The sequence below is a fragment of the Salvelinus fontinalis genome, chromosome 31 (genome assembly GCF_029448725.1).
Source record: "Salvelinus fontinalis isolate EN_2023a chromosome 31, ASM2944872v1, whole genome shotgun sequence".
Taxonomy (NCBI): Eukaryota; Metazoa; Chordata; class Actinopteri; order Salmoniformes; family Salmonidae; genus Salvelinus; species Salvelinus fontinalis.
The window spans coordinates 16,122,409-16,150,121 of NC_074695.1; the positions used below are offsets into that span (position 1 = coordinate 16,122,409).

Here is a 27,713-nt window from a genome sequence, read left to right on the forward strand (position 1 = left end):
ATAACAAACATACAGTCAATAATACAATAGAAAAAGTCTATATACAGTGTGTGCAAATGAGGTAAGATAAGGGAGGTAAGGCAATGAATAGGCCATAGTAGCTAAATAATTACAATATAGCAATTAAACACGGGAGTGGTAATTGTGCAGAAGATGAGTGTGCAAGTAGAGATACTGGGATGCAAAGGAGCAAAATAAATAACAGTATGGGGATGAAGTAGTTGGATGGGCTATTTACAGATGGGCTATGTACAGGTGCAGTGATCTGTGAGCTGCTCTGACAGCTGGTGCTTAAAGCTACTGAGGGTGCTGCTATGAGTCTCCAGCTTCAGTGATTTTTGCAGTTCGTTCCAATCATTGGCAGCAGAGAACTGGAAGGAAAGGCGGCCGAAAGAGGAATTGGCTTTGGGGCTGACCAGTGAAATATACCTGCTGGAGCGCGTGCTACGGGTGGGTGCTGCTATGGTGACCAATGAGCTGAGATAAGGCGGGGCTTTACCTAGCAAAGACTTATAGATGAACCTGGAGCCAGTGGGTTTGGCTACCTGTAATGATCTCTCTCTCGCTACTGCGTTCTCTCCTCTCTTCTGTAATGATCTCTCTCGCTACTGCATTCTCTCCTCTCTTCTGTAATGATCTCTCTCTCGCTACTGCGTTCTCCCCTATCTTCTGTAATGATCTCTCTCGCTACTGCGTTCTCTCCTCTCTTCTGTAATGATCTCTCTCGCTACTGCATTCTCTCCTCTCTTCTGTAATGATCTCTCTCTCGCTACTGCGTTCTCCCCTATCTTCTGTAATGATCTCTCTCGCTACTGCATTCTCTCCTCTCTTCTGTAATGATCTCTCTCTCGCTACTGCGTTCTCTCCTCTCTTCTGTAATGATCTCTCTCTCGCTACTGCGTTCTCTCCTCTCGTTCTGTAATGATCTCTCTCTCTCTCGCTACTGCGTTCTCTCCTCTCATTCTGTAATGATCTCTCTCTCTCGCTACTGCGTTCTCTCCTCTCTTCTGTAATGATCTCTCTCTCTCGCTACTGCGTTCTCTCCTCTCTTCTGTAATGATCTCTCTCTCTCGCTACTGCGTTCTCCCCTATCTTCTGTAATGATCTCTCTCGCTACTGCATTCTCTCCTCTCTTCTGTAATGATCTCTCTCTCGCTACTGCGTTCTCCCCTATCTTCTGTAATGATCTCTCTCGCTACTGCATTCTCTCCTCTCTTCTGTAATGATCTCTCTCTCGCTACTGCGTTCTCTCCTCTCTTCTGTAATGATCTCTCTCTCGCTACTGCGTTCTCTCCTCTCTTTCTGTAATGATCTCTCTCTCTCTCTACTGCGTTCTCCCCTCTCTTCTGTAATGATCTCTCTCTCTCGCTACTGCATTCTCTCCTCTCTTCTGTAATGATCTCTCTCTCTCTCTCTCGCTACTGCATTCTCTCCTCTCTTCTGTAATGATCTCTCTCTCGCTACTGCGTTCTCTCCTCTCTTCTGTAATGATCTCTCTCTCGCTACTGCGTTCTCTCCTCTCATTCTGTAATGATCTCTCTCTCGCTACTGCGTTCTCTCCTCTCTTTCTGTAATGATCTCTCTCTCTCGCTACTGCGTTCTCTCCTCTCATTCTGTAATGATCTCTCTCTCTCTCGCTACTGCGTTCTCTCCTCTCTTCTGTAATGATCTCTCTCTCGCTACTGCGTTCTCTCCTCTCATTCTGTAATGATCTCTCTCTCTCTCGCTACTGCGTTCTCTCCTCTCTTTCTGTAATGATCTCTCTCTCTCGCTACTGCGTTCTCTCCTCTCTTCTGTAATGATCTCTCTCTCTTGCTACTGCGTTCTCTCCTCTCTTCTGTAATGATCTCTCTCTCGCTACTGCGTTCTCTCCTCTCTTCTGTAATGATCTCTCTCTCTTGCTACTGCGTTCTCTCCTCTCTTCTGTAATGATCTCTCTCTCGCTACTGCGTTCTCTCCTCTCTTCTGTAATGATCTCTCTCTCGCTACTGCGTTCTCTCCTCTCTTCTGTAATGATCTCTCTCTCGCTACTGCATTCTCTCCTCTCTTCTGTAATGATCTCTCTCTCTCTACTGCGTTCTCTCCTCTCTTTCTGTAATGATCTCTCTCTCGCTACTGCGTTCTCTCCTCTCTTCTGTAATGATCTCTCTCTCGCTACTGCGTTCTCTCCTCTCTTCTGTAATGATCTCTCTCTCTTGCTACTGCGTTCTCTCCTCTCTTTCTGTAATGATCTCTCTCTCTCGCTACTGCGCTCTCTCCTCTCTTCTGTAATGATCTCTCTCTCGCTACTGCGTTCTCTCCTCTCTTTCTGTAATGATCTCTCTCTCTCGCTACTGCGCTCTCTCCTCTTTTTCTGTAATTTTAATGTAATTTTATTTCACCTTTATTTAACCAGGTAGGCTAGTTAAGAACATGTTCTCATTTACAACTGCGACCTGGCCAAGATAAAGCAAAGCAGTGCGACACAAACAACAACACAGAGTTATACATGGAATAACAAACATACAGTCAATAATACAATAGAAAAAGTCTATATACAGTGTGTGCAAATGAGGTAAGATAAGGGAGGTAAGGCAATGAATAGGCCATAGTAGCTAAATAATTACAATATAGCAATTAAACACGGGAGTGGTAATTGTGCAGAAGATGAGTGTGCAAGTAGAGATACTGGGATGCAAAGGAGCAAAATAAATAACAGTATGGGGATGAAGTAGTTGGATGGGCTATTTACAGATGGGCTATGTACAGGTGCAGTGATCTGTGAGCTGCTCTGACAGCTGGTGCTTAAAGCTACTGAGGGTGCTGCTATGAGTCTCCAGCTTCAGTGATTTTTGCAGTTCGTTCCAATCATTGGCAGCAGAGAACTGGAAGGAAAGGCGGCCGAAAGAGGAATTGGCTTTGGGGCTGACCAGTGAAATATACCTGCTGGAGCGCGTGCTACGGGTGGGTGCTGCTATGGTGACCAATGAGCTGAGATAAGGCGGGGCTTTACCTAGCAAAGACTTATAGATGAACCTGGAGCCAGTGGGTTTGGCTACCTGTAATGATCTCTCTCTCGCTACTGCGTTCTCTCCTCTCTTCTGTAATGATCTCTCTCGCTACTGCATTCTCTCCTCTCTTCTGTAATGATCTCTCTCTCGCTACTGCGTTCTCCCCTATCTTCTGTAATGATCTCTCTCGCTACTGCATTCTCTCCTCTCTTCTGTAATGATCTCTCTCTCGCTACTGCGTTCTCTCCTCTCTTCTGTAATGATCTCTCTCTCGCTACTGCGTTCTCTCCTCTCTTTCTGTAATGATCTCTCTCTCTCTCTACTGCGTTCTCCCCTCTCTTCTGTAATGATCTCTCTCTCTCGCTACTGCATTCTCTCCTCTCTTCTGTAATGATCTCTCTCTCTCTCTCTCTCGCTACTGCATTCTCTCCTCTCTTCTGTAATGATCTCTCTCTCGCTACTGCGTTCTCTCCTCTCTTCTGTAATGATCTCTCTCTCGCTACTGCGTTCTCTCCTCTCTTCTGTAATGATCTCTCTCTCGCTACTGCGTTCTCTCCTCTCTTCTGTAATGATCTCTCTCTCGCTACTGCGTTCTCTCCTCTCTTTCTGTAATGATCTCTCTCTCTCGCTACTGCGTTCTCTCCTCTCATTCTGTAATGATCTCTCTCTCTCTCGCTACTGCGTTCTCTCCTCTCTTCTGTAATGATCTCTCTCTCGCTACTGCGTTCTCTCCTCTCTTCTGTAATGATCTCTCTCTCTCGCTACTGCATTCTCTCCTCTCTTCTGTAATGATCTCTCTCTCGCTACTGCATTCTCTCCTCTCTTCTGTAATGATCTCTCTCTCTCTCTCTCGCTACTGCATTCTCTACTCTCTTCTGTAATGATCTCTCTCTCGCTACTGCGTTCTCTCCTCTCTTCTGTAATGATCTCTCTCTCGCTACTGCATTCTCTCCTCTCTTCTGTAATGATCTCTCTCTCGCTACTGCGTTCTCTCCTCTCTTCTGTAATGATCTCTCTCTCGCTACTGCGTTCTCTCCTCTCTTCTGTAATGATCTCTCTCTCGCTACTGCGTTCTCTCCTCTCTTCTGTAATGATCTCTCTCTCGCTACTGCGTTCTCTCCTCTCATTCTGTAATGATCTCTCTCTCTCTCGCTACTGCGTTCTCTCCTCTCTTTCTGTAATGATCTCTCTCTCTCGCTACTGCGTTCTCTCCTCTCATTCTGTAATGATCTCTCTCTCTCTCGCTACTGCGTTCTCTCCTCTCTTCTGTAATGATCTCTCTCTCGCTACTGCGTTCTCTCCTCTCATTCTGTAATGATCTCTCTCTCTCTCGCTACTGCGTTCTCTCCTCTCTTTCTGTAATGATCTCTCTCTCTCGCTACTGCGTTCTCTCCTCTCTTCTGTAATGATCTCTCTCTCTTGCTACTGCGTTCTCTCCTCTCTTCTGTAATGATCTCTCTCTCGCTACTGCGTTCTCTCCTCTCTTCTGTAATGATCTCTCTCTCGCTACTGCGTTCTCTCCTCTCTTCTGTAATGATCTCTCTCTCGCTACTGCATTCTCTCCTCTCTTCTGTAATGATCTCTCTCTCGCTACTGCGTTCTCTCCTCTCTTTCTGTAATGATCTCTCTCTCGCTACTGCGTTCTCTCCTCTCTTCTGTAATGATCTCTCTCTCTTGCTACTGCGTTCTCTCCTCTCTTTCTGTAATGATCTCTCTCTCTCGCTACTGCGCTCTCTCCTCTCTTCTGTAATGATCTCTCTCTCGCTACTGCGTTCTCTCCTCTCTTTCTGTAATGATCTCTCTCTCTCGCTACTGCGCTCTCTCCTCTCTTTCTGTAATTTTAATGTAATTTTATTTCACCTTTATTTAACCAGGTAGGCTAGTTAAGAACATGTTCTCATTTACAACTGCGACCTGGCCAAGATAAAGCAAAGCAGTGCGACACAAACAACAACACAGAGTTATACATGGAATAACAAACATACAGTCAATAATACAATAGAAAAAGTCTATATACAGTGTGTGCAAATGAGGTAAGATAAGGGAGGTAAGGCAATGAATAGGCCATAGTAGCTAAATAATTACAATATAGCAATTAAACACGGGAGTGGTAATTGTGCAGAAGATGAGTGTGCAAGTAGAGATACTGGGATGCAAAGGAGCAAAATAAATAACAGTATGGGGATGAAGTAGTTGGATGGGCTATTTACAGATGGGCTATGTACAGCTGCAGTGATCTGTGAGCTGCTCTGACAGCTGGTGCTTAAAGCTACTGAGGGTGCTGCTATGAGTCTCCAGCTTCAGTGATTTTTGCAGTTCGTTCCAATCATTGGCAGCAGAGAACTGGAAGGAAAGGCGGCCGAAAGAGGAATTGGCTTTGGGGCTGACCAGTGAAATATACCTGCTGGAGCGCGTGCTACGGGTGGGTGCTGCTATGGTGACCAATGAGCTGAGATAAGGCGGGGCTTTACCTAGCAAAGACTTATAGATGAACCTGGAGCCAGTGGGTTTGGCTACCTGTAATGATCTCTCTCTCTCGCTACTGCGTTCTCTCCTCTCTTCTGTAATGATCTCTCTCTCGCTACTGCGTTCTCTCCTCTCTTCTGTAATGATCTCTCTTTCTCTCGCTACTGCGTTCTCTCCTCTCTTCTGTAATGATCTCTCTCTCTCGCTACTGCGTTCTCTCCTCTCTTCTGTAATGATCTCTCTCGCTACTGTGTTCTCTCCTCTCTTCTGTAATGATCTCTCTCTCGCTACTGCGTTCTCTCCTCTCTTCTGTAATGATCTCTCTCTCTCTCGCTACTGTGTTCTCTCCTCTCTTCTGTAATGATCTCTCTCTCTCGCTACTGCGTTCTCTCCTCTCTTCTGTAATGATCTCTCTCTCTCGCTACTGCGTTCTCTCCTCTCTTCTGTAATGATCTCTCTCTCTCTCGCTACTGCGTTCTCTCCTCTCTTCTGTAATGATCTCTCTCTCTCGCTACTGCGTTCTCTCCTCTCTTCTGTAATGATCTCTCTCTCTCTCTCGCTACTGCGTTCTCTCCACTCTTCTGTAATGATCTCTCTCTCGCTACTGCGTTCTCTCCTCTCTTCTGTAATGATCTCTCTCTCTCTCTCTCGCTACTGCGTTCTCTCCTCTCTTCTGTAATGATCTCTCTCTCTCGCTACTGCGTTCTCTCCTCTCTTCTGTAATGATCTCTCTCTCGCTACTGCGTTCTCTCCTCTCTTCTGTAATGATCTCTCTCTCGCTACTGCGTTCTCTCCTCTCTTCTGTAATGATCTCTCTCTCTCTCGCTACTGCGTTCTCTCCTCTCTTCTGTAATGATCTCTCTCTCGCGCTACTGCGTTCTCTCCTCTCTTCTGTAATGCTCTCTCTCTCTCTCGCTACTGCATTCTCTCCACTCTTCTGTAATGATCTCTGTCTCGCTGTTGCGTTCTCTCCTCTCGTTCTGTAATGATCTCTCTCTCGCTACTGCGTTCTCTCCTCTCTTCTGTAATGATCTCTCGCTACTGCATTCTCTCCTCTCTTCTGTAATGATCTCTCTCTCTCGCTACTGCGTTCTCTCCTCTCTTCTGTAATGATCTCTCTCTCTCACTACTGCGTTCTCTCTCTTCTGTAATGATCTCTCTCTCGCTACTGCGTTCTCTCCTCTCTTCTGTAATGATCTCTCTCTCTTGCTACTGCGTTCTCTCCTCTCATTTTGTAATGATCTCTCTCTCTCGCTACTGCGTTCTCTCCTCTCATTCTGTAATGATCTCTCTCTCTCTCTCTCGCTACTGCGTTCTCTCCTCTCATTCTGTAATGATCTCTCTCTCTCTCTCTCGCTACTGCGTTCTCTCCTCTCTTCTGTAATGATCTCTCTCGCTACTGTGTTCTCTCCTCTCTTCTGTAATGATCTCTCTCTCGCTACTGCGTTCTCTCCTCTCTTCTGTAATGATCTCTCTCTCTCTCGCTACTGTGTTCTCTCCTCTCTTCTGTAATGATCTCTCTCTCTCGCTACTGCGTTCTCTCCTCTCTTCTGTAATGATCTCTCTCTCTCGCTACTGCGTTCTCTCCTCTCTTCTGTAATGATCTCTCTCTCTCTCGCTACTGCGTTCTCTCCTCTCTTCTGTAATGATCTCTCTCTCTCGCTACTGCGTTCTCTCCTCTCTTCTGTAATGATCTCTCTCTCTCTCTCGCTACTGCGTTCTCTCCACTCTTCTGTAATGATCTCTCTCTCGCTACTGCGTTCTCTCCTCTCTTCTGTAATGATCTCTCTCTCTCTCGCTACTGCATTCTCTCCACTCTTCTGTAATGATCTCTCTCTCGCTACTGCGTTCTCTCCTCTCGTTCTGTAATGATCTCTCTCTCGCTACTGCGTTCTCTCCTCTCTTCTGTAATGATCTCTCGCTACTGCATTCTCTCCTCTCTTCTGTAATGATCTCTCTCTCTCGCTACTGCGTTCTCTCCTCTCTTCTGTAATGATCTCTCTCTCTCACTACTGCGTTCTCTCTCTTCTGTAATGATCTCTCTCTCGCTACTGCGTTCTCTCCTCTCTTCTGTAATGATGTCTCTCTCGCTAATGCGTTCTCTCCTCTCTTCTGTAATGATCTCTCTCTCTTGCTACTGCGTTCTCTCCTCTCATTTTGTAATGATCTCTCTCTCTCGCTACTGCGTTCTGTCTCTTCTGTAATGATCTCTCTCTCGCTACTGCGTTCTCTCCTCTCTTCTGTAATGATGTCTCTCTCGCTAATGCGTTCTCTCCTCTCTTCTGTAATGATCTCTCTCTCTTGCTACTGCGTTCTCTCCTCTCATTTTGTAATGATCTCTCTCTCTCGCTACTGCGTTCTCTCCTCTCATTCTGTAATGATCTCTCTCTCTCTCGCTACTGCGTTCTCTCCTCTCTTCTGTAATGATCTCTCTCTCGCTACTGCGTTCTCTCCTCTCTTCTGTAACGATCTCTCTCGCTACTGTGTTCTCTCCTCTCTTCTGTAATGATCTCTCTCTCGCTACTGCGTTCTCTCCTCTCTTCTGTAATGATCTCTCTCTCGCTACTGTGTTCTCTCCTCTCTTCTGTAATGATCTCTCTCTCTCGCTACTGCATTCTCTCCTCTCTTCTGTAATGATCTCTCTCTCTCGCTACTGCGTTCTCTCCACTCTTCTGTAATGATCTCTCTCTCGCTACTGCGTTCTCTCCTCTCTTCTGTAATGATCTCTCTCTCGCTACTGCGTTCTCTCCTCTCTTCTGTAATGATCTTTCGCTACTGTGTTCTCTCCTCTCTTCTGTAATGATCTCTCTCTCTCTCTCTCGCTACTGCGTTCTCTCCTCTCTTCTGTAATGATCTCTCTCTCTCGCTACTGCGTTCTCTCCTCTCTTCTGTAATGATCTCTCTCTCGCTACTGCGTTCTCTCCTCTCTTCTGTAATGATCTCTCTCTCGCTACTGCGTTCTCTCCTCTCTTCTGTAATGATCTCTCTCTCGCTACTGCGTTCTCTCCTCTCATTCTGTAATGATCTCTCTCTCTCGCTACTGCGTTCTCTCCTCTCGTTCTGTAATGATCTCTCTCTCTCGCTACTGCGTTCTCTCCTCTCTTCTGTAATGATCTCTCGCTACTGCATTCTCTCCTCTCTTCTGTAATGATCTCTCTCTCTCGCTACTGCGTTCTCTCCTCTCTTCTGTAATGATCTTTCTCTCGCTACTGCGTTCTCTCCTCTCTTCTGTAATGATCTCTCTCTCTCGCTACTGCGTTCTCTCCTCTCTTCTGTAATGATCTCTCTCTCGCTACTGCGTTCTCTCCTCTCTTCTGTAATGATCTCTCTCTCTCGCTACTGCGTTCTCTCCTCTCTTCTGTAATGATCTCTCTCTCGCTACTGCGTTCTCTCCTCTCTTCTGTAATGATCTTTCTCTCGCTACTGCGTTCTCTCCTCTCTTCTGTAATGATCTCTCTCTCTCGCTACTGCGTTCTCTCCTCTCTTCTGTAATGATCTTTCTCTCGCTACTGCGTTCTCTCCTCTCTTCTGTAATGATCTCTCTCTCTCTCGCTACTGCGTTCTCTCCTCTCTTCTGTAATGATCTCTCTCTCTCGCTACTGCGTTCTCTCCTCTCTTCTGTAATGATCTCTCTCTCGCTACTGCGTTCTCTCCTCTCTTCTGTAATGATCTCTCTCTCGCTACTGCGTTCTCTCCTCTCTTCTGTAATGATCTCTCTCTCTCGCTACTGCGTTCTCTCCTCTCTTCTGTAATGATCTTTCTCTCGCTACTGCATTCTCTCCTCTCTTCTGTAATGATCTTTCTCTCGCTACTGCGTTCTCTCTCATTCTGTAATGATCTCTCTCTCTCGCTACTGCGTTCTCTCTCTTCTGTAATGATCTCTCTCTCTCGCTACTGCGTTCTCTCCTCTCATTCTGTAATGATCTCTCTCTCGCTACTGCGTTCTCTCTCTTCTGTAATGATCTCTCTCTCTCGCTACTGCGTTCTCTCCTCTCATTCTGTAATGAGCTCTCTCTCTCTCACTACTGCGTTCTCTCTCTTCTGTAATGATCTCTCTCTCTCGCTACTGCGTTCTCTCCTCTCATTCTGTAATGATCTCTCTCTCTCGCTACTGCGTTCTCTCCTCTCATTCTGTAATGATCTCTCTCTCTCTCGCTACTGCGTTCTCTCCTCTCATTCTGTAATGATCTCTCTCTCTCGCTACTGCGTTCTCTCTCTTTTGTAATGATCTCTCTTTCTCTCGCTACTGCGTTCTCTCTCATTCTGTAATGATCTCTCTCTCTCGCTACTGCGTTCTCTCTCTTCTGTAATGATCTCTCTCTCTCGCTACTGCGTTCTCTCCTCTCATTCTGTAATGATCTCTCTCTCGCTACTGCGTTCTCTCTCTTCTGTAATGATCTCTCTCTCTCGCTACTGCGTTCTCTCCTCTCATTCTGTAATGATCTCTCTCTCTCTCGCTACTGCGTTCTCTCCTCTCTTCTGTAATGATCTCTCTCTCGCTACTGTGTTCTCTCCTCTCTTCTGTAATGATCTCTCTCTCGCTACTGCGTTCTCTCCTCTCTTCTGTAATGATCTCTCTCTCTCTCTACTGCGTTCTCTCCTCTCTTCTGTAATGATCTCTCTCTCTCGCTACTGCGTTCTCTCCTCTGTAATGATCTCTCTCTCTCTCGCTACTGCGTTCTCTCCTCTCATTCTGTAATGATCTCTCTCTCTCTCGCTACTGCGTTCTCTCCTCTCATTCTGTAATGATCTCTCTCTCTTGCTACTGCGTTCTCTCCTCTCTTCTGTAATGATCTCTCTCTCTCGCTACTGCGTTCTCTCCTCTCATTCTGTAATGATCTCTCTCTCGCTACTGCGTTCTCTCCTCTCTTCTGTAATGATCTCTCTCTCTCTCTACTGCGTTCTCTCCTCTCTTCTGTAATGATCTCTCTCTCTCGCTACTGCGTTCTCTCCTCTCATTCTGTAATGATCTCTCTCTCTTGCTACTGCGTTCTCTCCTCTCTTCTGTAATGATCTCTCTCTCTCGCTACTGCGTTCTCTCCTCTCTTCTGTAATGATCTCTCTCTCTCTCTCTCAATTCAATTCAAGGGGCTTTATTGACATGGGAAACATGTTAACATTGCCAAAGCAAGTGAACTAGATACAAAAGTGAAATAAACAATAAAATGAACAGTAAACATTACACTCACAGAAGTTCCAAAAGAATAAAGACATTACAAATGTCATATTATGTATATATACTGTGATAACGTGCGTCTCGGTGAGAGGTGTAGGAGTCAGGCGCAGGAGAGCAGGGATTACTGAGAAGCGTGTTTAATATAATAATTAATTATACATAGTCCACCAATACAAAATTGGCACAGATCTGTCTATATAAGGTCCCACAGATCACAGTGCCTAAATAGTGAAAACAAAACAGAAACACGTGCCAAACGCACGGAGGAACAAACTCAGTTCCGAAAATAAACTGCACGTGCGTAATAACGAGAACAAGAAACATCAACAATAAACGAGCGCAAAATACCCACAAGCTTAATCCCGCACGAAATAAGGCAGGTAACAGGTGCCCTATATACACACAGAAATAAACGCAATTGAAACCAGGTGTGAAAAGGAACACAGACAAAACAACCAGAAAAGGAAAAAGGGATCGGTGGCGGCTAGTAAACCGGCGACGCCGAGGGCCGCCCGAACAGGGAGAGGAGTTACCTTCGGTAGAAGTCGTGACATATACAGAGGTGTCTAACTCTCCCCTGAACACTCTCTCTGTTTCTGTCTCTCTCTCTCTTTCTCTCCCTCACTCTCATTCCTGCTGTTCTCATTCTCTCCCCGTATTCTCCCTCTAATGATGACCAATTAGTCTATTGTGTTCACCGGTAAACAATACACTAATAAACACTCAAGTGATTATGATGCTGAGCAAGATAATGATTGTATGTTTCTCTCCCCTCTCTGCATCTCTCTCTCTCTCTCCCCCCTTTCCTACAGTCCCCCTGGAGGCTCCTAAGAATGTGGGTATGGTGCTGCTCAACAGTTCAGCCATCAGGGTAACATGGGAACCAGTGAACGAAAAGACTGTCAGAGGACACCTGCTGGGATATAAGGTCTGTGGCACTGAAATAACTACTACAAGAGAGATACAATGACTGTCAAGATCTATGCAATGTGAATAACTCATGAATAACTCATGACCTCATGAATAGTCTAATTTCCTGTGTCCCCTTTACACCTTCCCCCCTCTGTGTGTCATATCAACATCATAACCATGACGTTATGGCCACATAGAGCTTTATAACATCTTCCCTCCCAGATCCACCTGCTGAGGTTTGGCTCCAGGGGCCACCACCGGGGCTGCATACATTACACATCATAAACATGACCTTACAGCTACATAGAGCATTATTACAGCGTATAACCTTCCTCCTCTGCCCTCTCTCCTCACCAGATCCACCTGACGAGGTTTGGCTCCAGGGGCCGTGGTAGCCGTAGGGCTAGAGAGCCAGAGACCAGTGTTGAGGTGGAGACAGGGCCCAAAGAGGAGAAGAGGGTCCTGGGGGGACTCAGACCCTACTCTCACTACGCCCTCACCGTCACTGTGTTCAACAGCAAGGGAGAGGGGCCCCCCTCCAAGACCCTGTCCTTTGAAACTGACGAGGGAGGTGAGAGAAAGGGAAAAGCGGGGGGGGGGACAGTATACACTGCAGTGGAAGGATACTCTAATCAAGTGTGCCTGTGTCCCTGTCAGCTCCTGCCCCCCCCATGTCCTTACTCCTGGACAGTCATGCAGGCACAGAGATGACCCTACACTGGACACCTCCTGCCCAACCCAACGGGGTTCTCAAAGGATACCTGCTGCAGTACCAGAGTGGTTACCTTACTACACCTCTCCCCCTTAACTGGCTATCTTTAATTAGACGAGGGTAGTCTAGTAATCTAGTGATGTGTCCTTGAGCAAGGCACTTAATCCTAATTACTCCTTTAAATGACTAAAATGTAAATATGTGTGTTCAACTGACTGTCAAAGCAAGTCTACACGTCTTGTGTCTGTTTCTCTGTCTTGTAAAAGACAACAGTGCTACTTATTATCATGTGGTGTCACTGATCTATCTCTGTTGTTTCTGTGACATATTGTTGATGTATTACCAGTCACTTCTAGAGATGGCTAGTGAATAATATATCAATCATATTCCACCAATCCATCAGGACAAACCTACATAACGTTATAGACCATCCCTCAAATTCTGTCAGAGACAAACCTATAAAACGTTATAGACCATCCCTCAAATTCTGTCAGAGACAAACCTATAAAACGTTATAGACCATTCCTCAAATTCTGTCAGAGACAAACCTATAAAACGTTATAGACCATCCCTCAAATTCTGTCAGAGACAAACCTATAAAACGTTATAGACCATTCCTCAAATTCTGTCAGAGAAAAACGTTATTGACTGTTCTGGTCGACCTTTCCTCTCTATTCCCCTATAGTTGTGAAGAGTGACGACAGCCCGATGCAGGTGGAGACCATAGATGACCACACTGATAGACAGACACACGCACACACACAAATAAACACACACACACACACACCCTAACATAACCATTCCTGTCTGTCCTCTGTAGTCGTAAAGAGTGGCGACAGCCCGATGCAGGTGGAGACGATAGACGATCACAAGGTCACTCACCTGACCCTGAAGCAGCTGGACCCTCACAGCCGCTACCGCTTCTACCTGAGGGGGCGCACCTCGGCCGGGGACGGAGAGCCTATCACCAGGGAGGGCGCCACCACACTGGACGGAGGTAGTACTGCAGGAGGATTATTTATATTAACACACCGAGAGGGTTAACACTAACAGGCTGATTGATTGATTCATTGATTGGTCAATTTATTGATTAATTGATCGGTTGATTGATTGAGAGCCCCTCACCAGGCAGGGCGCCACCACACTGGACGGAGGCAGTACTGCAGGAGGATTAGAATTAGAAAAACGTTTTTGTCCACACAATGTGGAAATTTGTCTCCCGGTTTCATACACATAAAAACCGACATTAAAACATACTGTTTACTGGTGGATTTACCACGCTGTGGTTACATTGTGGAGTATTAGTGCATAAGTAATATTACTGAGAGGGTTAACACTAACAGGATACGAAGGGTGAAAGAGATTCTAACGAAAATGACACAAAATTGAAATAAACATGTTCCACCATAATTCCTCTTGGATCACTAAGATTAGAATCTGTATAGATCTATTTCATAATTATTGTTATGTTTATTGATGAAATATTATGCATTCTACTACAATTTCCACAACTAGCAATGTCAAATTCTCATTTACCGCAACAGTTTCTGAAGTCCAAAAAAGTATATATATTTTTTAACATTGCTTACATAATGAAAAGGCCTGAGGTAAACATACAATGAAAACACATTTATTTCTTATTTAACTATAAACTTTTATTTTGTCATTTATCTCATTAATGCAACACATAACCTTTTCTGAATCTTGTTTATTGTCAACACGACTTGTGTTATTTTTATATACACATATTCGGATAAAGAACAAAAGGCCCACCATCTGATTCAGCCAAAATGACTAAAGTAGACATTTTATTTTTCCTAATATTTCCTAAATATTGGTGCTTATGGCAATAATAAACAGGTTTTGGAGATGAGAATGTATGTTTCGGTAATGAGTGTTGCAAAATTTGCTATTGAAGAACTGTACTGAGCTCTACTAGAGATTCATTACCCAATACATCATCAAACTGTCATCTGTTAATCCCAAAATTTGACTTGCTTAATACTGAAATCACTGATCTTAATAAAATGGACTAAAATACCCCTAATTTGAATTATAAGTACTGTAATCAGGGGTGAAAGTGGAATTAATTTCTTTGCACACATTTTTTAGACTACAGAAATGACAGGGTAGCCTATTTTGCTGACACTGACAAGCAGATGTTGTCTGGTCCATATAATCGGCCTACGAAAAGGGGAGACACATACAGTATGACGTCCATCTAACCTGGAGGAGGAAATGATTGTCCAAAAACAAACAAACGTGGCATATTCCAGGCGGTGTCAGAGGAAGGCCCCAAAAATTGTCAAAGACTCCAGTCACCAAAGTCATAGACTGTTCTCTCTGCTACCACATGGCGAGTGGTACCGGAGTGCCAAGTCTAGGTCCAAGAGGCTTCTTAACAGCTTCTACCCCCAAGCCATAAGACTGCTGAACAATTAATCAAATGGCCACCCGGAGTATTTGCATTGGCCACCCCATTGTTTTTACACTGCTGCTACTCGCTGTTTATTATCTATGCATAGTCACTTTACCCCTACCTACATGTACAAATTACCTTGACTAACCTGTACCCCCGCACATTGACTCAGTACCAGTATCCCCTGTATAGTGCCTCGTTATATACTTAATAAAAAATAAAAAACATTTACTTTATTTAGTAAATCTTTTCTTAACTCTATTTTCTTAACTGCATTGTTGGTTCAGGGCTTGTAAGTAAGCATTTCACGGTAAGGTCTACTACACCTGTTATATTCAGTGCATGTGACAACTATAATTTTATTTAATTTTATTTGAAGACAGTTAATATACACACTCACCGGGGATATGGCCGATGTAAGATAGGCTATTGATGGCTCATTTAAATTACGAATTTTGATAACTAAAAGACAGATTGGAGTCTTTTCATTGTCAACTCTTTACAGCAATAGCCATTTGCTCTCCAAACTGTTTTTCCGCGATTGTATTTTTAAATATTGAGATATGCCTGGCTGGGTCTTTCTGCTTTTCACTGACAGTTTAATTTAATTTACTTTAGGGAAGCTTAGCTTCTCCTAACCTTATGGACACGCTGCCTACAGTATGCCTTTTAATGTGGCCTTATGGACACGCTGCCTACAGTATGCCTTTTAATGTGGCCTTATGGACACGCTGCCTACAGTATGCCTTTTAATGTGGCCTTATGGACACGCTGCCTACAGTATGCCTTTTAATGTGGCCTTATGGACACGCTGCCTACAGTATGCCTTTTAATGTGGCCTTATGGACACGCTGCCTACAGTATGCCTTTTAATGTGGCCTTATGGACACGCTGCCTACAGTATGCCTTTTAATGTGGCCTTATGGACACGCTGCCTACAGTATGCCTTTTAATGTGGCCTTATGGACACGCTGCCTACAGTATGCCTTTTAATGTGGCCTTATGGACACGCTGCCTACAGTATGCCTTTTAATGTGGTATAAACACAACCAGTCATGATGTTTTCATCCGATTGTCAATAACTTAACAAAGGTTGTAGGCTACACACGCACTTTCGTTCACGTGCACTGTGCACACGCAATTTGATGAATGGAAACAGACATAACTTATCCTACCTGTAGCCACTAGTGTTTTTTTTGGGGGGGGGGGCAGTGCCCCCGTGACAACAATTTTGGACCCCCTAAATGTGGAGTATGAAATAATTTTTACATAACAAATTTTTGCTATCGTTCTTTTTATACATTCGTTATTAGACAGACAATGCAAATAAATTGTTGAATGATAATGGACATGGTCTTTTGCCTGCTAATGCCTGCAATGCAGTGAAGAAAACGATATGACAACAATAACGTCTAATGTAACTGGCCCCTCTAACAGTACAACTGGCCCCAGCTTGGCCCCCCCAGTTGAAATGGTCTAGAAACGCCACTGCCTGTAGCGTAATGAAATTATGTGATTGTCATGAGACCTACACTTGTAGCCTGAATTGATGGATCCACTGTTGTCCACACGCACCTCGGTCTCCGCCACACATCTCTGCCTTGTCCGGGAGCGTCTCTACAGAAGGCTAAGAGTTTCAATCCATAAATCTCGGCCACTCATCCCCGCCTTAACAAAGTGTAGGGTTCTTCTCAAACCACAACGCAATTTGAAGCGTATACCACCCAGCTTCCAGTCAATTCGCAAATTGTTCATGTTAATTAAATAATGGTGTGTTAGCCTATATTTGTTAATGCATGTTTTATTAATTGTGATAGGCTCACGTTTTACCGGTATGGCGTACCCCCAAATCAAAATCAAATCAAATTGATTTATATAAACCCTTCTTACATCAGATGATATATCAAAGTGCTGTACAGAAACCCAGCCTAAAACCACAAACAGCAAGCAATGCAGGTGTAGAAGCACGGTGGCTAGGAAAAACTCCCTAGAAAGGCCAAACCCTAGGAAGAAACCTAGAGAGGAACCAGGCTATGAGGGGTGGCCAGTCCTCTTCTGGCTGTGCCAGGTGGAGATTATAACAGAACATGGCCAAGATGTTCAAATGTTCATAAATGACCAGCATGGTCAAATAATAATAATCACAGTGAACAGGTCAGGGTTCCATAGCCGCAGGCTATGGAACAGTTGAAACTGGAGCAGCAGCACGGCCAGGTGGACTGGGGACAACAAGGAGTCATCATGCCAGGTAGTCCTGAGGCATGGTCCTAGGGCTCAGGTCCTTCGAGAGAAAGAGAGAATTAGAGAGAGCCTACTTAAATACACACAGGACACCGGATAAGACAGGAGAAATACTCCAGATATAACAGACTGACCCTAGCCCCCCGACACATAAACTACTGCAGCATAAATACTGAGACGGGAGGGGTCAGGAGACACTGTGGCCCCATCCGATGATACCCCCAGACAGGGCCTAACAGGCTATTTATTTTAACCTGACTGTAATTACGCGCAAGTATTTTCAAAAGTGGATTTAAGTATAAAAAAGTGACTATATAAAAAAAAGGCCTTTACAGGTAATATTGGTGTAATAATGACATGGATATGTGTGGTTCCAAGGTATTTTAGATGCATTTCAAAATTGAATGGGATCCTAAGGAGAAATTACATAACATGATATGCCTATAAAGTATTTAAATATGTGGGATATGGACCAAAAACTGTCTTGGGATATCAGACGACAGTATAGGTAAGCGCTAAAACAGGTACACCTGTCAAAATGGGTTATCTTCTCCTTTAAAAGTGGCAGGGTTGCTCTTTGCTGAAACACAAACTCCATATTGTGGCTTCAAGTAAATTAAATGTGTACTTCTTGACAACCCCTACTTAATCAAATAACTGATGTTTTACAAAAAAGCTATACAATAGGTGTAAGCAGTGGGCCTTGTGAATAATTAAAGTTACCAGCACAGCACATCCATTGACTTTACATTATAATGAGCTTATTATCATGACCTAAATTAAGGTTCTCATGACCGAAACAGACCGAAAAATGATGCGGAAATTAGAAACCTAAAAATGATGCGGAAATTAGAAATGTGTGTTTTGGTAATGAGAGGCCCTTCGCACAATCTGCAAGTAATAGGAGACAGCCATTATGAGTCAGCAAACAATTGACCACATCACTAAAGCCCATTCATGCCTCCATGTTGGTGAGGTAATAATTCTCTAAGTGTTGACCACATCACTAAAAGCCCATTCATGCCTCCATGTTGGTAAGGTAATAATTCTCTAAGTGTTTACCACATCACTAAAGCCCATTCATGCCTCCATGTTGGTAAGGTAATAATTCTCTAAGTGTTTACCACATCACTAAAGCCCATTCATGCCTCCATGTTGGTAAGGTAATAATTCTCTAAGTGTTGACCACATCACTAAAGCCCATTCATGCCTCCATGTTGGTAAGGTAATAATTCTCTAAGTGTTTACCACATCACTAAAGCCCATTTATGCCTCCATGTTGGTAAGGTAATAATTCTCTACGTTTTTCTCAATTTGAGCTTTTTAGTAATTTCGTCAATGAGAAGGTCTAGTGTCGTAAAGGGCTTGTTTGAGAATATGATCCTCATTCTGAAGGCATATAGGTGAATAAATTAAATTAACTTGTGCTCATCTAAGGACTACTCCTCGAGATGATGTATCATGGGTGAATAAAACTTTGATTGGAATTTTTACAGCAACTTGAAAAAGTGTTATGTAATGAGAAACACACAGACACTGTGTTTTTATGTAATAAATATTATAGTTTAATGTAAACTTCCACTAGTATACCATTTGTATGATTTGTGGACAAACAAGAGCAACATATTTTGTGTTTTATTCAGTTAAGTTTGGTTTTTCTAAAGTAAAATTGTATTGGTAATGAGAATTTGGGGTGAAATCTGTACAAAATTCTGGCAAAAATGTCAAATGCATTTCAAATAAAACACTGCACCATAAACTAGGTATCTTAGTCTTTAGAATGATAGTTGATTGTTGCAGATGCATCATGGTTTTCTAACTCAATTTGCTACTGCCATGGTTACAACTGGTTCGATGAGAATCACCCTAACCCCTTCTCAACCCATTCCAGCTCCTCCGTCCAACATCAGCTTGTCTGTAGGCGAGAAGTCTGTTAACCTGAGCTGGGTGCCAGGACAGAGACAGAGGAGTGTGGGCTTCCAGGTCCAGTACCTCAACAAGCAAGGTACGTATGAGCTTTGTGTGTGCATGTGGCCGTGCGTGTGTCACTGCAGAGACACAGGAGTGTTGGCTTCCAGGTCCAGTACCTCAACAAGAACATACACTACCAGCTGACCAACAGTATGCATGTGGAAACACCAAACACATTTGTAACTGACTGTAAACGTGAAATTGAAACAAAGTCGCTCTGGAGGAGACTGACATATTTTTTAAATAAAAATTTATAAATATAACTTCACTCCCCTGCCTGTAAGAACAAGAAGGAAAAATATATATTTTGTCTATTTCTATGTCTAAACAAATAAAGTGGTTATTTTGTCTTCAGACGGTGGGAAGTGGAAGCAGTCTGAGAAGCTGAACTCGTCTGCATCATTCTACCAGCTGAAAGGCCTGACCCCGGGGTCACAGTACCGCCTCAGATTCATCTTCAGCAACAACACCTTCTGGGAGACTGAGATCACCACAAAGGGAGCAGGTACATACCGGAGGCAGTAATATATATATATATATATATATATATATATATATATATATATATATATATATATATATATATATATATATATATATATATATATATATTCTGGGAGACTGAGATCACCACAAAGGGAGCAGGTACATACCGGAGGCAGTAATATATATATATATATACAGTGGGGAGAACAAGTATTTGATACACTGCCGATTTTGCAGATTTTCCTACTTAAAAAGCATGTAGAGGTCTGTAATTTTTATCATAGGTACACTTCAACTGTGAGAGACGGAATCTAAAACAAAAATCTCGAAAATCACATTGTATGATTTTTAAGTAATTAATTAGCATTTTATTGCATGACATAAGTATTTGATACATCAGAAAAGCAGAACTTAATATTTGGTACAGAATCCTTTGTTTGCAATTACAGAGATCATACGTTTCCTGTAGTTCTTGACCAGGTTTGCACACACTGCAGCAGGGATTTTGGCCCACTCCTCCATACAGACCTTCTCCAGATCCTTCAGGTTTCGGGGCTGTCGCTGGGCAATACGGACTTTCAGCTCCCTCCAAAGATTTTCTATTGGGTTCAGGTCTGGAGACTGGCTAGGCCACTCCAGGACCTTGAGATACTTCTTACGGAGCCACTCCTTAGTTGCCCTGGCTGTGTGTTTCGGGTCGTTGTCATGCTGGAAGACCCAGCCACGACCCATCATCAATGCTCTTACTGAGGGAAGGAGGTTGTTGGCTAAGATCTCGCAATACATGGCCCCATCCATCCTCCCCTCAATACGATGCAGTCGTCCTGTCCCCTTTGCAGAAAAGCATCCCCAAAGAATGATGTTTCCACCTCCATGCTTCACGGTTGGGATGGTGTTCTTGGGGTTGTACTCATACTTCTTCTTCCTCCAAACACGGCGAGTGGAGTTTAGACCAAAAAGCTCTATTTTTGAATCATCAGACCACATGACCTTCTCCCATTCCTCCTCTGGATCATCCAGATGGTCATTGGCAAACTTCAGACGGGCCTGGACATGCGCCTGCTTGAGCAGGGGGACCTTGTGTGCGCTGCAGGATTTTAATCCATGACGGCGTAGTGTGTTACTAATGGTTTTCTTTGAGACTGTGGTCCCAGCTCTCTTCAGGTCATTGACCAGGTCCTGCCGTGTAGTTCTGGGCTGATCCCTCACCTTCCTCATGATCATTGATGCCCCACGAGGTGAGATCTTGCATGGAGCCCCAGACCGAGGGTGATTGACCATCATCTTGAACTTCTTCTATTTTCTTCTATTTTCTAATAATTGCGCCAACAGTTGTTGCCTTCTCACCAAGCTGCTTGCCTATTGTCCTGTAGCCCATCCCAGCCTTGTGCAGGTCTACAATTTTATCCCTGATGTCCTTACACAGCTCTCTGGTCTTGGCCATTGTGGAGAGGTTGGAGTCTGTTTGATTGAGTGTGTGGACAGGTGTCTTTTATACAGGTAACGAGTTCAAACAGGTGCAGTTAATACAGGTAATGAGTGGAGAACAGGAGGGCTTCTTAAAGAAAAACTAACAGGTCTGTGAGAGCCGGAATTCTTACTGGTTGGTAGGTGATCAAATACTTATGTCATGCAATAAAATGCAAATGAATTACTTAAAAATCATACAATGTGATTTTCTGGATTTTTGTTTTAGATTCCGTCTCTCACAGTTGAAGTGTACCTATGATAAAAATTACAGACCTCTACATGCTTTGTAAGTAGGAAAACCTGCAAAATCGTCAGTGTATCAAATACTTGTTCTCCCCACTGTATATATTCTGGGAGACTGAGATCACCACAAAGGGAGCAGGTACATACCGGAGGCAGTAATATATATATATATATATTCTGGGAGACTGATATCACCACAAAGGGAGCAGGTACGTACCGGAGGCAGTAATATATATATATATATATTCTGGGAGACTGAGATCACCACAAAGGGAGCAGGTACATACCGGAGGCAGTAATATACACTGCTCAAAAAAATAAAGGGAACACTTAAACAACACAATGTAACTCCAAGTCAATCACACTTCTGTGAAATCAAACTGTCCACTTAGGAAGCAACACTGATTGACAATAAATTTCACATACTGTTGTGCAAATGGAATAGACAAAAGGTGGAAATTATAGGCAATTAGCAAGACACCCCCAAAAAAGGAGTGATTCTGCAGGTGGTGACCACAGACCACTTCTCAGTTCCTATGCTTCCTGGCTGATGTTTTGGTCACTTTTGAATGCTGGCGGTGCTCTCACTCTAGTGGTAGCATGAGACGGAGTCTACAACCCACACAAGTGGCTCAGGTAGTGCAGTTCATCCAGGATGGCACATCAATGCGAGCTGTGGCAAAAAGGTTTGCTGTGTCTGTCAGCGTAGTGTCCAGAGCATGGAGGCGCTATCAGGAGACAGGCCAGTACATCAGGAGACGTGGAGGAGGCCGTAGGAGGGCAACAACCCAGCAGCAGGAACGCTACCTCCGCCTTTGTGCAAGGAGGTGCACTGCCAGCGCCCTGCAAAATGACCTCCAGCAGGCCACAAATGTGCATGTGTCTGCTCAAACGGTCAGAAACAGACTCCATGAGGGTGGTATGAGGGCCCGACGTCCACAGGTGGGGGTTGTGCTTACAGCCCAACACCGTGCAGGACGTTTGGCATTTGCCAGAGAACACCAAGATTGGCAAATTCGCCACTGGCGCCCTGTGCTCTTCACAGATGAAAGCAGGTTCACACTGAGCACATGAGCACATGTGCCAGACGTGACAGAGTCTGGAGACGCCGTGGAGAACGTTTTGCTGCCTGCAACATCCTCCAGCATGACCGGTTTGGCGATGGGTCAGTCATGGTGTGGGGTGGCATTTCTTTGTGGGGCCGCACAGCCCTCCATGTGCTCGCCAGAGGTAGCCTGACTGCCAATAGGTACCGAGATGAGATCCTCAGACCCCTTGTGAGACCATATGCTGACACATGCACATTTGTGGCCTGCTGGAGGTCATTTTGCAGGGCTCTGGCAGTGCACCTCCTTGCACAAAGGCGGAGGTAGCGGTCCTGCTGCTGGGTTGTTGCCCTCCTACGGCCTCCTCCACGTCTCCTGATGTACTGGCCTGTCTCCTGGTAGCGCCTCCATGCTCTGGACACTACGCTGACAGACACAGCAAACCTTTTTGCCACAGCTCGCATTGATGTGCCATCCTGGATGAACTGCACTACCTGAGCCACTTGTGTGGGTTGTAGACTCCGTCTCATGCTACCACTAGAGTGAGAGCACCGCCAGCATTCAAAAGTGACCAAAACATCAGCCAGGAAGCATAGGAACTGAGAAGTGGTCTGTGGTCACCACCTGCAGAATCACTCCTTTTTTGGGGGTGTCTTGCTAATTGCCTATAATTTCCACCTTTTGTCTATTCCATTTGCACAACAGCATGTGAAATTTATTGTCAATCAGTGTTACTTCCTAAGTGGACAGTTTGATTTCACAGAAGTGTGATTGACTTGGACTTACATTGTGTTGTTTAAGTGTTCCCTTTATTTTTTTGAGCAGTGTATATATATATATATATTCTGGGAGACTGAGATCACCACAAAGGGAGCAGGTACATACCGGAGGCAGTAATATATATATATATATATATTCTGGGAGACTGAGATCACCACAAAGGGAGCAGGTACGTACCGGAGGCAGTAATATATATATATATATATATTCTGGGAGACTGAGATCACCACAAAGGGAGCAGGTACATACCGGAGGCAGTAATATATATATATATATATATTCTGGGAGACTGAGATCACCACAAAGGGAGCAGGTACATACCGGAGGCAGTAATATATATATATATATATTCTGGGAGACTGAGATCACCACAAAGGGAGCAGGTACATACCGGAGGCAGTAATATATATATATATATATTCTGGGAGACTGAGATCACCACAAAGGGAGCAGGTACATACCGGAGGCAGTAATATATATATATATATATATATATATATATATATTCTGGGAGACTGAAACCTGAGGGATTGGTAGGAATCACAGGCTGTACACACACACCTAGACGCAGACACACCCACTCAATCACACACACACACACACACACACACAGTCTTGTATAACTAACCTTGTGGGGACACACAATTCACTCCCATTCAAAATCCTATTTTCCCTAACCCTAATCCATACATACCCTAACCTAAAAACCTAACCTTAACCCTAAAACTAATCCTAGTTCCTAACACTAATTCTAACCTTAATCCTAAACCCCCTAGAAATAACATTTGACCTTGTGGGGACTAACAAAATGTCCCCAGTTGGTCAAATTTTTGTTTGTTTACTATTCTTGTGAGGACTTCTGGTCCCCACAAGTATAGTTAAACCCATCCCCACACACACACACATATACAAGTACACACCAGAGGAGGCTGGTGGGAGGAGCTAAATAAGGATGGGCTCATTGTAATGGCTGGAATGGAATAAATGGAACAGAGTCAAACACGTTGTATTTGTGTTTTTAATGTGTTTGTTATCATTCCATTGATTCCATTCCAGCCATTACAATGAGCTCGTCCTCCTGTTGCTCCTCCCACCAGCCTTCTGGGAGACTGAGATCAGAGGGAGCAGGTACTGAAGCATAGCCTGTACACACACACACCATGATGTATGCAGACAGGCAGGCAGACACACATGTGAATACAAGAACACACACACACACAACAAAACAGCTTCTCCTCTGGGCCTCTCCTGCCTACATCTGACAGTGTGCAGCAGCACTCTGCTATTGTTGGAAGTGCTTTGAAATGTCCTACATGAAAGAGACTAGATGGCAAGCTGTTCAGAGGCCAAATGAAATGCTCCATTAGTAGTATTTGTTTGGGGAATTGGACTGTATTTCCTACATCCCTAGTGTAATGTATGTTAGGTTATGTCTGTGTGAGTTTATGTATCGACTGAGCCCCAGTGCGTGTGCGCTCCATATCCACCCTCTCTTCTTAATCTCTTCTCTTCCTTTCATCCTTCCTTTCATCCCCCTACGTCTCTCTACGATCCCTTGCTACAACCCTCTCTCCATTTCACTCGACCTCTGTCCATTCCCTCCCTCCCTCCCTCCCTCCCTCCCTCCCTCCCTCCCTCCCTCCCTCCCTCCCTCCCTCCCTCCCTCCCTCCCTCCCTCCCTCCCTCCCTCCCTCCCTCCCTCCCTCTGTAGGGGTGATGGATGTGCAGACAGGCTTTGCTACTCAGGGCTGGTTTATTGGGCTCGTGACCGCCATCGTGCTGTTGCTGCTGGTACTGCTTATCCTCTGCTTTATCAAGAGGGGCAAAGGGGGAAAGTATTCAGGTAGGTGTAAATAGAACACCACCAGATACCAGACAAACCACGTCAGGTCTAACAAACCACATATACTGTAGAATATAGTTTCTAACAAACCACATATACTGTAGAATATAGTTTCTAACAAACCACATATACTGTAGAATATAGTTTCTAACAAACCACATATACTGTAGAATATAGTTTCTAACAAATTGCATATATTCCTGTAGGTAGTTCTAACAAACCACATATAAAATATGGTAAGTAAGTAGCCTTGCAGAAGCCTTGGCTGTTTCTATAGTTTGAGGCAGCTTGATGTACAAGTACACCCCCTGGACAGGATGCTAGTCAATTACAGGGCCTTACCCCAAATCTATCTCCTTAATGCTGAGTGCCAAGCAAAGACGCATCAGGTCCCATTTTTACAGTCTTTGGTATGACTCGGTCGGGAATAAAACTTCCAATATCAGGGCGGACACTCCAACCACAAGTCCACTGAGTTGGGCCGTAGCAGACTGTTTCTGAGAAACCCTATATGTCAGGGAGTTTCTGACAAATCACATGATATGTAGCAGACCAGGCAGCTCTAAAAAAGCACAACACATTCTCTATATTGTTGTGCTGCTAGTTCACTAGCTGTCCAGCGTCTATGGCATTACCAAAACCTCAGCCAGCCATTAGCTTAGAAAGGACCTTCTACTGATTAATGAACAGATACTGAAATTCAATTATCTCTCTTTCTCTCTCCCTGTCGCGCTCTCTCTCTCTCTCTCTCTCTCTCTCTCTCTCTCTCAGTCAAAGATAAGGAGGAGGGTCAGGTAGACTCTGAGGCGCGCCCTATGAAGGATGAAACATTCGGAGAGTACAGGTTGGCCTGTCTAATCAGACGATATACTGACTATTAGGCATTGATCATGTATTAATATTCCTTCAGACCTGTAGATTATATAATCATTGAATATTAGTTAAAAGGATAGTTTACCCAAGTTACAAAATGACATATTGGTTTCCTTACCTTGTAAGCAGTCTTTGGACAAGGTAAGACAGCGATCCATGGTTTGGCTTTGTTTACCTGGCTGCTGTCATGAAAATGCAAAAAAATTAAATAAATAATAATAAAAGCAAACAATGCAAGTCAATACCCCGCAAATTAGCATGTTTTAAATGTCAACATGATCGCTTTGATTCCCTGCTTGAAAAGATATAGGTATGTTTTTATCCCAGCCTCCTGTGTTCATTACTGTTCCTCTCTCCCATAAGATAAAGTAAAGTGGCTGTTCCACTGGATGTCATTAGGTGAATGCACCAATTTGTAAGTCGCTCTGGATAAGAGCGTCTGCTAAATGACTTAAATGTAATGTAAATGTAATGCTTTCCCCTGCTTGCCAGATCTCTTGAGAGGTATGCTGTAAGGTGCTCTACTCTGCATGCATTTTCTGCAACTGAGTCCAAATAGTCAATGTTTTTTCTAGAGGCTCTCCGATTTATCGTCTCCGTTTCCCAGTATATCTAGCCAATACCCTTCCTATGGCTATGTGATACAACACAATGACTGACATTGGTATGTGAACCGCACAGGAGGTTGGTGGCACCTTAATTGGGGAGGACGGGCTCGTGGTAATGGCTGGAGTGGAATCAGTGGAATGGTATCAAATACATCAAACACATGGTTCGATGCCATTCCATTTTCTCAGTTCCAGCCATTATTATGAGCCGTCCTCCCCTCAGCAGCCTCCACTGGTGAACCACCCACACATAGTAACAATCTCTCCTACCTACCAACCTCCTTTCATCTCCCTCGTTCTTTCTATACCTCTCTATCTGTCTTTCTCTACCCCCCTCCCTCTCTCCCCACAATTTCTCCCTCCGTCCCTCCATCCTGTAGTGACAACGAGGAGAAGAGGACAGCCAGCCAGGCGTCTCTGTGTGATGAGAGCAAGCTGTGTACCAGTGACGACAACCTGGATGGCTATAACAACGGTAGCATTGCTGTCACCGAGGTGACCATGGAAGACTCCCTGGTCAGCCAGTACAGCCGACCCAGCAAAGCCACCCCGGACCCGGGCACACTGCAGGACAGCTCCCCCCTCAATCCCAACACCACCGCCATTTTAGATTAGGCTAGTTAGTTAGAGGTGGCCGTTTTAGATGGTCCCGTTGCCTTAGTAACTGTTTATCTGTCAGACCAAAACATCTCTGTCAACTACAGTACAACATGTCAACAATATAAACATGCCCACTGACCACACACTCCTAGCTATCTGTAATACATCTATCTAGCTATCTACTTGACTTTTCCATTGATAAGCTCACTGACTATATGATCAATATACTACTGACCATTCAGAAGCATCTGCTATTCTACAATGTTATCTATCTAGCCATATACAGTATTATAGATATGTACAACATGTTCACTATGAGTTCCAGTGCCTACTGGCCCTCAACACAGAGCACCAGATTACATCTCCACTCTAGTCCTCTCTCCTCCTCTGCTCTGCTCCTCTCCACTCCTCTCTTATCTACTCTACTCTACTCCTATCTACTCTACTCCTATCTACTCTACTCCTATCTACTCTACTCCTATCTACTCTACTCCTCTCCTCTCTGCTCTACTCTTATCTACTCTTATCTGCTCTCTACTCTTATCTGCTCTCTACTCTACTCCTCATCTGCTCTACTCCTCTCTGCTCTACTCCTCTCTGCTCTACTCCTCATCTGCTCTACTCCTCATCTGCTCTACTCCTCATCTACTCTACTCCTCTACTCCTCATCTACTCCTCATCTACTCTACTCCTCATCTACTCTACTCCTCATCTACTCCTCTCTGCTCTCTACTACTCTACTCTTATCTACTCTACTCTTATCTACTCTACTCCTCTCTACTCCTCTCTACTCTGCTGTACTCTACTCTCGCCTTTTCACCACAAGTGTGACTTCATTATTGGTATGATATTGTAATTTATATGTAGACCTCTAGCT

The 27,713-nt window shown here is 44.2% G+C and overlaps 1 protein-coding gene across 3 annotated transcripts in view; it reads left to right on the top strand.

Annotated features, from left to right (window-relative positions):
- LOC129829651 (neural cell adhesion molecule L1-like) overlaps positions 1 to 26,898 on the top strand; it is a 146,645-nt gene extending 119,747 nt beyond the window's left edge. For 2 of the 3 annotated variants that reach the window (XM_055891486.1, XM_055891489.1), the window contains 10 exons: positions 11,445 to 11,560; positions 11,902 to 12,115; positions 12,202 to 12,321; positions 13,077 to 13,253; positions 18,808 to 18,921; positions 19,243 to 19,392; positions 24,624 to 24,755; positions 25,527 to 25,599; positions 26,121 to 26,132; positions 26,617 to 26,898. In XM_055891486.1, the coding sequence (XP_055747461.1) occupies positions 11,445 to 11,560; positions 11,902 to 12,115; positions 12,202 to 12,321; positions 13,077 to 13,253; positions 18,808 to 18,921; positions 19,243 to 19,392; positions 24,624 to 24,755; positions 25,527 to 25,599; positions 26,121 to 26,132; positions 26,617 to 26,851 (1,343 nt within the window). In that variant the 3' untranslated portion in view covers positions 26,852 to 26,898. The remainder of the gene's footprint in view (positions 1 to 11,444; positions 11,561 to 11,901; positions 12,116 to 12,201; positions 12,322 to 13,076; positions 13,254 to 18,807; positions 18,922 to 19,242; positions 19,393 to 24,623; positions 24,756 to 25,526; positions 25,600 to 26,120; positions 26,133 to 26,616) is intronic. The other variant, XM_055891488.1, reaches the window with a different exon arrangement.
- The last annotated feature ends 815 nt before the right edge of the window (positions 26,899 to 27,713 follow it).